The following is a 13,247-nucleotide window of genomic DNA, read 5'->3' as shown; positions in this document are numbered from 1 at the left end:
CCCTCAATTCTACTCACGGGCGGGAGTACGAGCCGTCGTGAGTAATCGGTGTCAGCAGATCGGGCTGCAACGACGAGCGACGAGCGACGACTGCAGCTGTTAGCTAAACACACGCTCGCAAAAACTCGTTGCTGTGCATGAAGAAATAAGAGCGGGAATTTTAAAGGGATGCTTAGGCCGGCGTGTTCGTTAGAATGGGTACGCGTGTGTGAGAAAATTAGACCCCACGAGCGTGGGCTTCGCAACACTGCTTTCAGGACATCACGTTCAATGTTCAGGTTCAATGTTCAAATGATAAAATCGATCGAAGGAAAAAGATTGTTTTACAAACTCTACTTTTGCAAAATTGTTTCCTTTTAGGACATTAACCTTTACGTCCCCGACATCGAAAATGATGGTACTTGCAGTTACAATTTTGGCTCTATCTCCATTTATTTTCATTCGTATCAAATGAAAGGATTTTTCAACGCACGTTAATTCGTTGAAAATGGTTGAAAAAATAAGAATTACACTTTTAATACCTCGAAATAGTGGACCCCTCGTTCGCACAGGGGCCTAACAGTTTTAAAAAAAGTTGAATTTTGAGCAAACCTTGAGATCTATATCATGTGATATTTCATAAATTTGCCATGAAACAACTTACAAATGGCCCGGTTCTGTAAAGAACAAGAACAGGGCTTTCAATTAGAGTAAAAAAAATTTTTGGCGGCCATCTTGGATTTGGTCGCCATATTGGATTTCATCAAAAAATCGCCGTTCTCACTATGAGCCCTCCAACCGATTTTCATTTTAAGACCTGCATTGGAAAGCTGAGAAAAAATGCTACAAGAAACATTCATAAAGTCAGGTGTGCAATGGCATTAACTGAATAAAACAACCAGTTATTTGTAGCAAGGTTCACAACTTTCATATACCTACACGGTGTTCAAAATACCGTTATTAAAAAATAAAATAGGCCATTTTAACGGAAAATGCCAGTTGGTTTATACTGCTATGCTACACCTCTGAGCTAATTTTTAAAAAAATCGATTGACGAATTTTTGAGTTACGCTATTTTGAAGTTTTAAAGGGCAGATTGCTCATATAAAGTAAACAAAAATCTTTAATGACACTTTCAAAACGAACGTAAATCACAGCTGGTATTGATTTTTTATGCAACATATGCCCATTGGCGACCATTTTAAGAGTTTTACACTGTATTGGGACTATCCGGAAATGTTCCGGATTAAGTTATCGCTGTGGGAAATGGCCAGTATCGAACATGAACAAATACTTATCATGCGACACCTCAAATTACGCCAGAATTTAAAAACTAGATCACTGACAGTCAGATCAACTACCTAGCGCTACGTTGGTTATAAATGGACAAGTTCCGGGGACTTTCGGAAACACCCAGACCAGTGGCCAGTTTTATCCATAAACAAAAACTTATCGTGCGGCACCTTAAATCACACTAGAATTCAACAACTAGATAAATGGAAGCAGAATCTGCAATCTACAGTCAGGTTTTGTCATATCTGGACATATTTGGGGGACTCCGGGAACCCTTAGGTAAGTCAATAACACAATGTGGTACTTTTTTGATTATTTAGTGTGATTTAAGGTGTCGTATGAGTTTTTATTCATGTTCGCAACTAGTCATTTCCTAGGGGTTTTCGGAGTCCCCCAAACATGTCCATATATAACCAAACTTGACCCTAGATAGCAGATTTGGCTTCCATCGATTTAGATATTGAATTCTAGTGTGATTTAGGGTGTCGCATAATAAGTTTCTGTTCATGGACGAAACTGGCCACTTGTCTGGGTGTTTCCGGAAGCTCCCGGAACTTGTCCAGATATAACTAACGTGGCGCTAGGTAGTTGATCTGACTTTGATTGATCTAGTTTTAAAATTCTGGCATAATTTGAGGTGTCGTAGTACTCCTAAAATGGTCGCAAATCGGCACGTTGCAGAAATAATCAATACCAGCTGTGATTTACGATCATTTTGGAAGTGTCATTGAAGATTTTTATTTACTTTATATGAGCAAATCTTTCCTTTAAAATTTCAAAAGGGCATAACTCCAAAGTTCGTCGATCGATTTTTTTAAAAATTGCCTAAAAGGTGTAGGATGGCAATTCAAACCAACTGGCATTTTCCGTTTAAATAGCCTATTTTGTTTTTTAATAACGGTATTTTAAACACCGTGACCTAATTATTGTGATATTTTCAAAATATGCTATGAAACAAACTACAAACGACACGGTTTTGTGAAAAGGATAGATAGGGCTTATAATCGAAATGAAAAAAAATCGGTGGCCATCTCGGATTTGGCCGCCATGTTGCATTTTATCAAAAAATCGCCGTTTTCGCCATGATCCCCTCAACCGATTTTAATTTTAAAACCACCAACGCAAATCTGAGGAAAAATGCTATACATTTATCAAATTACATGTGTAGTGGCATTAAATAAACGAAACAATGAATTATCTCTATCAAGCTTTAGAACTCTCATATAATGTAATATCTTGGTACAGTAAATTAATTGTTTTATTTAGTTAATATCATTGCACATCTAACTTGATGAATGTTTCTTATAGCATATTTTCTCAGCTTTCCGGTGGTGGTTTTAAAATTAAAATCGGTTGAGGGGATCATGGCGAAAACGGCACTTTTTTGATAAAATTCAACATGGCGACCAAATCCGAGATGGCCGCCGATTTTTTTTCATTTCGATTATAAGCCCTATCTCTCCTCTTTACAAAACCGTGTCGTTTGTAGTTTGTTTCATAGCAAATTTTGAAAATATCACAATAATTATAAAAATATGTGAACCTTGCTTCAAATAACTGGTAGTTTTATTCAGTTAATGCCATTGCATACCTAATTTTATGAATTTCTAATTTATTTATTTATTTTCCTAATTTATTTTTCTTGTAGAATTTCTTCTCAGCTTTCCAATGCAGGTCTTAAAATGAAAATCGGTTGAAGGGCTCATAGTGAAAACGCAGATTTTTTGATAAAATGCAATATGGCGACCAAATCCAAGATGGCCGCCAAAAAAATTTGACTCCTATTGAAAACCCTGTTCCTCTTCTTTACAGAACCGGGCCAATTGTTAGTTGTTTCATGGCAAATTTATAAAATATCACATGATATAGATCTCAATGTTTGCTCAAAATTCAATTTTTTTTAAACTGTTAGGCCCCTGGGCGAACGAGGGGTCCAGTATTTCGAGGCATTAAAAGTGTAATTCTTATTTTTTAACCATTTTCAACGAATTAAGCGCAAAAGTTCTAATATTTGAAGACCTCGTGTCAGTAGGGGCCCCGTTTCAGCGAGAATTTCTCAAATGCTTCGTGCAATTTCGAGAAATGCTTCGTGCATTATTCGAATTTATAAAAGCTTATGATAAAAATAGTATAATACCGACACCTATATGAATATAGTGATATCTGTGTTTTCTCCGGAAAAAAGCTGACATGATTGGGAATTGAAGTTGACCTCGTTTGTCATATTGCTGCAAGAACAACCGACGACGCCGAAAACCACAGAACGACAACGACTGCATGTTAGGCAGGTCATTCTTGCACAAGTAGATCCTCTCTTACATACAATCTTCGCAGCCTGATCTCGTCGATAACGATGCCAGACAATAACCGTACTTCAAATACGTTCTGGTGCGAAATGTGCTACGAATGTGCTGTCGTACCAAATGTGAATCATTCGTAATAACAACTTTTGCGGGAGCAAATAAGGCTTCGAATGTTTTAAATTGCATGAATGAATGTACTAGTTTTCCGAATATGTTTCTAAGAATATACGAAATTATGTTCTCAGTCCAGTCGAGATTTCATGACGTAAACCACATAACATGGCGCCCGCCCTTGCACTTCGTATTCTAGAAACCTGCGTACGAGCGACCAATACAGGGTGCTCAAGCTGTAAATATTCGCAAAAAACTTGATACACTGAAGTCGCTTTTTACGCGGTTTTTTTATACGCGGTTTTTTACGCGACTATTTTTACGCGGTTTTCGGAATTTACGCGTTTTTTTACGCGGTTTTCGGAATTTACGCGGTTTTCGGAATTTACGCGGTTTTTTTTATGCGGTTTTGATTTACGCGGGACGTATCCTGCGCGTAAAAAGCGACTTGAGTGTATTTCTATTCAGGAACCCAAACATTGCCTTAGCCGTAACAGCAAAGTTCTTCGAATTTTAGTTTGCTATCCATAGGATTCCAAGCGTTCCAAGCTGGTTGCTGTACACTTAAGAAAAGAACCGAATTCAGTAAAATTTTCACGAAATCTCAGCAGCTGAACGTTCGGTAAAAATTTCGGTGATATCAAAGTTTACGGATGATCAGAATCGTTTGGTATCACAGAAATTTTTACCGAACGTTTACCTACTGAAATTTTGAGAAAATTTTAGTGTGTATTATGGTTGAACGCAATTGGTGTACGTAGTCTGGGAAATAATATTATGCGACATTTTTTCACGTTGGCATCAATTCTATCCATGATCCATCTTTGAGAGTGTTGGTGTCCGTTTGTTGTGATTACACGATGAAATTTCAGGTCATCAGCGTATAATGATTTCGGCGACGTCATTTTTCCCACCTAAATTGTAGATGAGCAAAACGAATAGTAAAGGCCAAAGACGCTGCCTTGAGCTACATCGGACTGAATCCAGAAATAAGTTTCAAAAAGTTTTTTCTTCTTTCTTTCTCCAGTGTTGTCTTCGGTGGTGAAACAGCTGTTAGATTCTTTTGAAGGCCAGAAGCAGCTATACATGTATCAACGTAATTTCAAACAATTACAACTCCGCTGAAGTAATATCAAATAGGGTAGATGATCCATTAGTTGCGCCACTAAGCACAATATAACTTCATTTTGTTTGTTTATTGAGGTATATGCTTCAATTAATGTTTGTGGGATATAAATTTATCAAATACAAGGTATTTGTCACAAGGCAAGACAATTGCTTTCGTTGTACGAGAAGCTTGATAAAGAAAAAATGAATTTTCCGATTCAATTATATTGTACCAACAGTTGCGCTAATTTTTCCTTAATTAAGTTTGATGTTCCTTTAATTGTGTTATTCCATATACATTGCTAGGTTACTAAGCGAAAAAACATCGTAGCAAAACTATAGATGAGCGCCTATAGTTGTGTGCTCCAACTGCGTGTTAGATTTTGGAAAATTGGCATTTTAGCAAATAATGTTTTAATTTTAAATGGTGTAGTCTAACTACCAATACTTCTAAAAACCTGTTTTATATAATGAATGTAATTGTTTTATCTAAAATGCTATGGTGACGAAAATATGCATTAATAATGAATAGTAGCGCAACTATTGGTACTACCACAACTATTGGATCAACTACCCTATTCATACTTTTTTAAATGTATCTATGAGTATTTCACAAGTACATCCAAAAAATGATAATTTCTAATAGTTTGTAACAAATGTAATAGCCAAATGCTGAGATTATTTTATTGAACGCAATATTTCCGACACTAAATCTTTTGCTACCAATCTGGCATTAAATAAATACATACTTTGTCATCCGTAAACAGCTCCTGTATACACAATATTATTTAGCACTGATCGCACCATTCCCCCGAGAAACGTAATTTTACCGACCTGCACCGTTCAATGTCCGACCACTGGCAGGATTCCGTTTATTACTTAATATCGCTCCGGCCACCCTCCGACCGGAGATGAAGCATATTTCAACCTTTGCATTTACAAAGGTATACGCAAATCTTCCTCCGCTTATCGGACATCGTCTTCGATAACGACGAAGACGTGGTTCAACCAGATTATCCGCAGATTGAGAAACCGCGCGTGAAAACAGCAGATTGCAACCCGACCGACGACGACGACGACGTCGAGCGGGATGTAGCTATCCATCCCCCAGCCGGCCGGCCGGTTTCACTCATGAGAAAAGGGGTAACAGCGGAAACCACCAAGCACGTAATAGAGTCCCATAAATTTGTACCGGCATCCTATCAGCCAGGCAAAGAGCAAAAAAAAAGGCTCTATTGCGGCGGCGGGAACGGTCGACCGCGCGACCATAGAATGAAAAATAGGAATCAATTTCACTTTCAACGTCGTCGTCGTCGTTGTCGTGTCCGCCCGCCGTGGTTGGGAGACTCCCCGATGTGAGGTCTCTACTGTCAGTCCACCGCAGCATCTTTTGTGTGTGCAATGGCAGCGGGCTTAAAGGAATCATGATCTTCCGCGGGGCGACGACTATGTTGTGCATGCCGGCATAGACAGACATCGTGCAGATCGTCCAGGCGTGATCCAAAGCGCCGCCGCCGCTGCTGCTGCTGCACAACACACCACCCACCGTCCCACCGCGCCGGTCTGCGACTATTCAGCGCGTTTATTTGCGGGTTTAGGATTACCTATTACCGCGGCTTAGTCGTTCGGGAGAAGAAGATGCGCGTCTTATTTCGTAGCGGGCGGCTGATTCAATCGCTCCGGCTCTTTGAGAAGACGAGGTTCGTCCGCGGTCGGTGTGGTGGTGAAAGTGATGGTGGTGGCGGGGGGATCTTTGCCAGCAAATCATAATAATAGCGCAGTTATGCGGGTTTGAACCGTCTAGAGTAAGCAAAAGTTTTTACCTTGCTGCTGCTGCTGCGGCTTTACCGCATTGTGTTTCTTGTGTATGCAATTAATTGAGTATTGAATCACTCGCGAAGCTTCTCGGATGTGCAATCAGCGATGGATGTTGCAGTTTCATTTATGGTCCCGAAGAGCAGCAGGAGTAGCAGCGGTACTACCATTTCGGATCAATTCATACTGACGGGAGGCGTTGGAGAGAGGCAATGTTAACCGCTAAATTACTATGTTAGGGTCAGATAACTGATTACGTTCCGGTATCTAACAAGAGCCGGAAGATAATCGGACGTTAACTTAATGTTAATGTTTGCCTACAACATGTTTCAAAGAACCAATAGAAAGGAAAAGTGAGGCCTCGGTACGTTTAAACGTTAAACTTCATTGGCCTGACGATTTATTTTTACCTATCTTGCACTTGCATAATACTTTCAACCACTGGCGTGCCCAGGTTGGAGCACACTGGGGCACGTGCCTCACCTTCTCATTAAAATCTGTAATAGAATATTAAAATAAAATCAGGTTGGTGTTTGTACGTCATACGATTAGCGGAATTGAATGATTCGTTTTTCTTTTTTGTTATTTTGGTCTGCGTCAGGTCTGTAGGTAAGCAAAAAATATAATGAAAATTACGCGAAAAGCTGGAATATAGCGAAAAACCAATTTTTTACTTTTTGTAGATAATTTTGTAAAGAATCTAATGGTGTGTTCCTTGCTCACATCACGCTTACCCAACAGTTTTGATCAAATAAAGGATATTTTACTCTATTTTTCTCAAAGAATGCAGAGTTCAAGTCCAATTTCAATTCAATTCTAATCTCATGTCCAAATTTAAACATTGGATTGTTTAAAATCTATATTTAGGTGCAATTCCAAATACAATTTTATGTGCAATTTGAATCCAATTCATATCTAATTTTAAGTCCAATTTCTATTCCTGGTTAAAATTCAATTTCAAGCCTAATGTTATGTTCATTGCCAAGGCAAGTCCAATTCCTACTCTGTTTTTAAGCCCCACATTAATTACAACTTGAAGTCCGATTTCATATTCAGTTTTAAATCCTTTTAGGTTCAATGTCAATCTTAAACCAAACTATATTCATTTTGAATTTATTTCAGGTTAAGTGACAGTGGAAAACTCCAAAGAAAAGTCAGAAAATTATGTTCTTTCACTTGGAAATTTCGAGGATCATTTTTTTCTCGTTTGTTAATTTCAAATCCATTATTGATGAAATGTTCATGGTAATATTTTAATTGTTCCTAATTTATGGCCGAAAAATTCGGATTTCCCGACTCTTTATCTAATTCAAAAACTACAAGGTATACAGCCCTAAGGGTTGTACGAAAGGGTGACGTACGACTATATCAGATCATTAGATCAAAGACTAATGTAAACGGCATTTCTGGCATATGTATGTTTGTAAGAATCTGCGAGTGCCATTGTTTAAGTGAATGTTTAAAAGAGAAGAGCGAAATATTCAATTCTTCATTGAATGCAATGGTGGCTACGTGGACGGGGGCTCATAAGTACAACGCCTGCACCCTTTGAGACATAGAGACTTCTTTCAAAAATAACTTGTGTGCATCATAAAGGTTGAAATAGTAACGAATGACCAGCCCACAGAATATTGTATTAAATATGATTGTACGTAGCTTGACATTTTTCAATAATCTTACTTTAACTCGCTTGTGGCCTTTAAAATGGCCATTGGTTACAAATAACATTAAAACCAAAACACGTTTATCGCAAATATGACGTGCCATTCGAATGTCTTTCTCTTTTGACATGAATGGCAACAGGTACGTAAGTTAGCTGTGTCGATTCACTGTCTTTTGCTCCGAGAAGGTTTTACTAGTTTACTTTCACAGCTTACCGCTTGTTACATAGCAGAAAATATGGAAAATATGCAAAACTTTCTGTTTCATTTGTATGAGAGTCCTTATCCTTCTACCACAGAGGTGAGGGGTCTCAAACACTCATAAAATAAATTCATGCCTCCAAAAACCCCCACATGGCAAATTTGGTTCCTTTTGCTTGCCTGGAAATTAAATAAAAAGAAAACTTATCTAATTTAATTCTACTATAAACCGACAAACTGGGTAACTTGCAACAGCGGGGTAACATGCAACAATGCTATATCGATCCAATTTATTTTTTGATCTGTTACTTAAATTTTTAATCTATATCAGTCACTGAATCTTGTTGTTAATAGTTCAAAGAAGCCTTAGATACTGATATGTTGATTTTCTGCTGTTTAGGTGATTTTTAAAAAATCCTGCAAGCACTTCAAATAAAAGAAGCCTAATATATATTTTTTATAATAAAATGAATAATAAGGCAACAGAATAATTGATTTATGATGACTAGTTTTGTTTATCCTGCTTGTTACCACATTATACGTAAAGCAAGTACTTAAACGGGGTAGCTTGCAACAGCTGGTAGATACAAAAAGCTGTGTTCCTTAAACTTTACGAGGCATTTTAAATGATAAATTTCGCATCAAACAATACCAAAGCACACCTGAAGAGTGTAAGATACTTTCGGTAAGTCGGAAATATGCCAGTTTTTCTCTGGGTATACTGAAAATTGCCATAGAAGAGCCCAAAATGAAAATATCCTCAATGAGAGAAATCGACCAGCAATATGTTAATGTCTAATTACGATCACTGGTAACGTAATGAACATTCATATATTACGTAACCAAGATATCGATGCTTTTTAAGTCGACCGCTCCCCTTTGTGACGCGATTTTGCATAGTGGATTTACGACATGTAATGCGTGTTACACAACTCCCGCTCCCCTAAGCGCGTTGCGTATTATGTGAGTGGTCCTTAAAGGAGGCAACTTTATCAGATCCAGACACGGAATATCAACTGCATGAAAAATATAAAAAGTTTAAATCGTAATTTCCGTTACGGGGTTCATAAATTATTTTCACCAACGTGACATAGAACATTTATCAAAAGGGGTCAAAAGAAACCTATACAAATCATTAAATTAGTTCAACTTCCAAAAAATATTGCTTGTTGTAAGTTACCCCGTTTAAGGGGTTACTAGTAACAAACTAGTTACAAAATTTTACAGCAGCCAATATTGATCGTATATTTTTGTTTTTTATTTATTTTATGTGAAATAGTTCTATCCTAGACCTAATAACTTTGTATTAATTGAATGTCCTCAAATTTACTACAGATAAGTTTTTACTTGCACTCATAGTTGAGAACTGTTACAAGTTACCCCGTTTGACGGTATATTTTATTCTTGACAGATACATATTTCGCCTATGACTTGCAGGCTTCCTCAGTATCTGTTTTCGAACTCGAAAACTCGAAAACTCGAAAGTTATTAAATTGGATAAGTTTTCTTTTTATTCAATTTCTAGGTTTCGCATTCTACTAAGACGCTCCAAAAACTTCAGTCCTTTAGCTATATTAGTTCTCGAGATTCGATGAAATTTGTATATTATTTGTATGGGAGCCCCCCCCCCCTCCTATAGAGGGGAGGGGTCTCAATTCACCATAGAAAAAAATCTTGCCTTCTGAAACCCCCACATGCCAAATTTGGTTCCATTTGCTTATTTAGTTCTCGAGTTTTGAGTAAATTTGTGTTTTATTTGTATAGAAATCCACCCCCCTTCTTACGCCCTTCTTAAAATTGCTCTCTCACCCTCTTTAAAATTGCTGGTCATTTTATCTATCCAACGACATATAAATTGTTCAGTTTCGTTCAGTAGTTTAGTAGTTATTAGCATTTGAAATCTTTCATTCAAACGTTACACTTCTATTTCCATTTTCACAAAGTGCTACCCAGTTCCAGTATAGTAAACAAAGACGTAGTCCTACGTCAAAAATCCCATGTAATCTAATGAACCAAATATAATATGCTGTACGAGTAAACAATGAAAATGTAAGTAATAATTTTTCTAGCATATTTATAGATGGACTACCGATCGATCGAAGTAGTCCGTCACTTGCTGATATTAAATAGTTGGTATATGGTACCATTAAAGCCATTGCAAATCATTTTCAAAGTTTTTGTCAAACAGCCCCCCCCCCTTGGAAAGTAGCTTTAAAAATCGGGGGGCAAAACAATAATTTGTAGGATATGAGTTAATTTTTTTTATAAAATCAATTGTCTGTGGGCTCTACAGCCTGAAAAACTCGAAAGATGAGTGTACGAGTTGAGTTAACGCTTCTAGCACGAAATAGAAATGGAAGTTCAAACAATGGAATTTCCAAAAATCTATCTATCTATCTCTCTATCTCTCTATCTCTCTATCTCTCTATCTCTCTATCTTTCTATCTCTCTATCTCTCTATCTCTCTATCTCTCTATCTCTCTATCTCTCTATCTCTCTATCTCTCTATCTCTCTATCTCTCTATCTCTCTATCTCTCTATCTCTCTATCTCTCTATCTCTCTATCTCTCTATCTCTCTATCTCTCTATCTCTCTATCTCTCTATCTCTCTATCTCTCTATCTCTCTATCTCTCTATCTCTCTATCTCACACACACACACTCTCTCTCTCTCTCTCTCTGTTTCTCTTTTTCTCTTATTCAAACTTTTTTTAATTCCACTGGAGAAAAATATGGCATTTAAATCTTTCACCACCGAGAAGTAACAAAATTATAACGCTTACCCTCTGCGGTGCTCCCAGATGTCGCAGCAGTGCGCCAAGTTGCGTCACCATCGGTGCCGAGCCCACGAACGAGAACGCTGGAGCCCGGGACGGAATCGGGTACATGGCAAAACTGTTGAATGGATCACTATCCACCAGGTACTGGACCCGCAGTGTGACCAAGTCGTCCGGATCCATGTTTCCTGCAACCTGCAACCACTGACCGCCGCACACTCTAATGACTACACAAATGCTTCGACGAAAGCCACCAAATACTAGATTTTGACCACAAACTATGGGCAATTCTCTGCATATTTTCACATTTCAGACCACACACGCACCTGCAAACGAAAAGGGTTTTGGTTACTGGTTATCAACGCGAACGGATTCCGTTCGCTGCACTGCACCAACGGTTTTCCGACGAAGGAAACGAGCCATTTTTTTTCTTCCTACTGACTGAGCTGTGTGGCGCCCCGGTTTGATTAATTGAAGGTCGATAAATTATTGGTTCGAAACGCACAGCCCCCTGAACCTGGGCTTGCCATAAATCATTATCTTGGAAATTACATACTAACCGATAGACGATTGCCACTAATTAGCATTGACGGCGATATTTACGGTTGTTATAAATTTTGTTTATCCAAACAAGTCGAGTTGTTGGTAGCGGAGAGAGAAAAAAGTGCGCCGATTTGGCGCGATAAGCTGAGGGCTTGCGCCGGCCGGCGTAACAATTAACACTGGAATTCGAAAGTAACCAGCGAGACCAAACGGCAATTGATTTACGCATTTAACAACGTGGTAGCTGTCTTTGACAGACTGGTAGAAATCTGAAATAAGTGTAACTTTCAATCGGTAAAATATTCACATGAGGTCCATTACTTTTAAATTACATTCCCATCTAATTAGTCTTGCTAACTGTAACCGATACATGGCAGCAGCTTCTGTGGGGGAATAATAAATTATGAAACGTGCCATTTGTCCCCATTGGTGGACCACACGAGAAAGATGAAGTTGCATAAAAATCTATCAGTTGTATATTAATTGTCCGGTACAAATTGGTCGGAAATGCAAGCACTTTATCAGCCGAGCGTGACGTTGAGCGTTGCACTGAAACTGGCTGCCATACCCACGACCGACAGGGCCGTCCGTTACAGAAGCGAGAGGCGGGCTCGGCAGGAGATAGTTTTCCCGCACAGCAAAGCAAAATAAAAAAAAACTCTTAATTCGTAGAGCATAAATTACCCTTGGCTGCCGCATATCGCAAAGATATAAATTAATACTAATCGTCCTGCGTCGGATATAAACACTGAAAGGATGTCAACCGCGCATAATTGAACGTAAATCCAGTGGCACTGTGGTGCTGAAGAGAAGAAATGTTGGAAATAATCTCCAGATTTGTTTTACTAATTGCTCCAGTACAAAAAGTGATGTTCTATTTGAAGTAAACATCCTCATCCTCACTTTAGGTACAAGTACATGTGAACACTCTGCAATTTATGATTCAGCATGAAAACTCAATTAGCCTATCAAGTACCACGCACCTTCGTGGTCCCACTATGCGTCGATGATTTTCAAAAGTGCAATTGGAGAAATTGCGTGCTTCACGGCAGCTCCGGATGCAGCAATCGTTTTACACAGATCAATAAATCTTTTTCCTTCGAATAAAAAAACGGTGAAATTGCTACTGTCTGCCGCCTTCTGTGACAAGCAGTTTGCTACCGTGTTGTGTCGGTTGCTTCGAATTATAGGTTGTTTGTTTATGCACGCTGATTGCCTTTCCAACAACCAACGCAACGCAACGGGCGGTGGCGGTGCTGTGGTGGGGTTCGATAGTCTTCGAAACAATTATTATTGATTTACCGAACCGTCAGACAGACATTCACTCAATGTTCGTCAAGCATTCGCGATGCACTGATACCGCACCCGCGCCGCGATTCGCTGAAAATGGGGTCACGTTTTCATGAACAGTCAAATTACACTGGAAAATTGTCTCACTCACTCGATTTCGAATCGATAA

General features: G+C 38.6%; 1 protein-coding gene across 3 annotated transcripts in view; it reads right to left on the bottom strand.

Annotated features, from left to right (window-relative positions):
* The window catches only part of LOC128738597 (FH1/FH2 domain-containing protein 3-like), a 192,929-nt gene that overhangs the window by 120,962 nt on the left and 58,720 nt on the right, over nt 1-13,247 (bottom strand). For all 3 annotated transcript variants that reach the window (XM_053833850.1, XM_053833852.1, XM_053833851.1), the window contains exon 2: nt 11,252-11,571. In XM_053833850.1, the coding sequence (XP_053689825.1) occupies nt 11,252-11,428 (177 nt within the window). In that variant the 5' untranslated portion in view covers nt 11,429-11,571. The remainder of the gene's footprint in view (nt 1-11,251; nt 11,572-13,247) is intronic.

The sequence above is a fragment of the Sabethes cyaneus genome, chromosome 2, assembly GCF_943734655.1.
Source record: "Sabethes cyaneus chromosome 2, idSabCyanKW18_F2, whole genome shotgun sequence".
Classification (NCBI taxonomy): domain Eukaryota; kingdom Metazoa; phylum Arthropoda; class Insecta; order Diptera; family Culicidae; genus Sabethes; species Sabethes cyaneus.
This window is presented reverse-complemented; position numbering and strand designations above follow the sequence as displayed.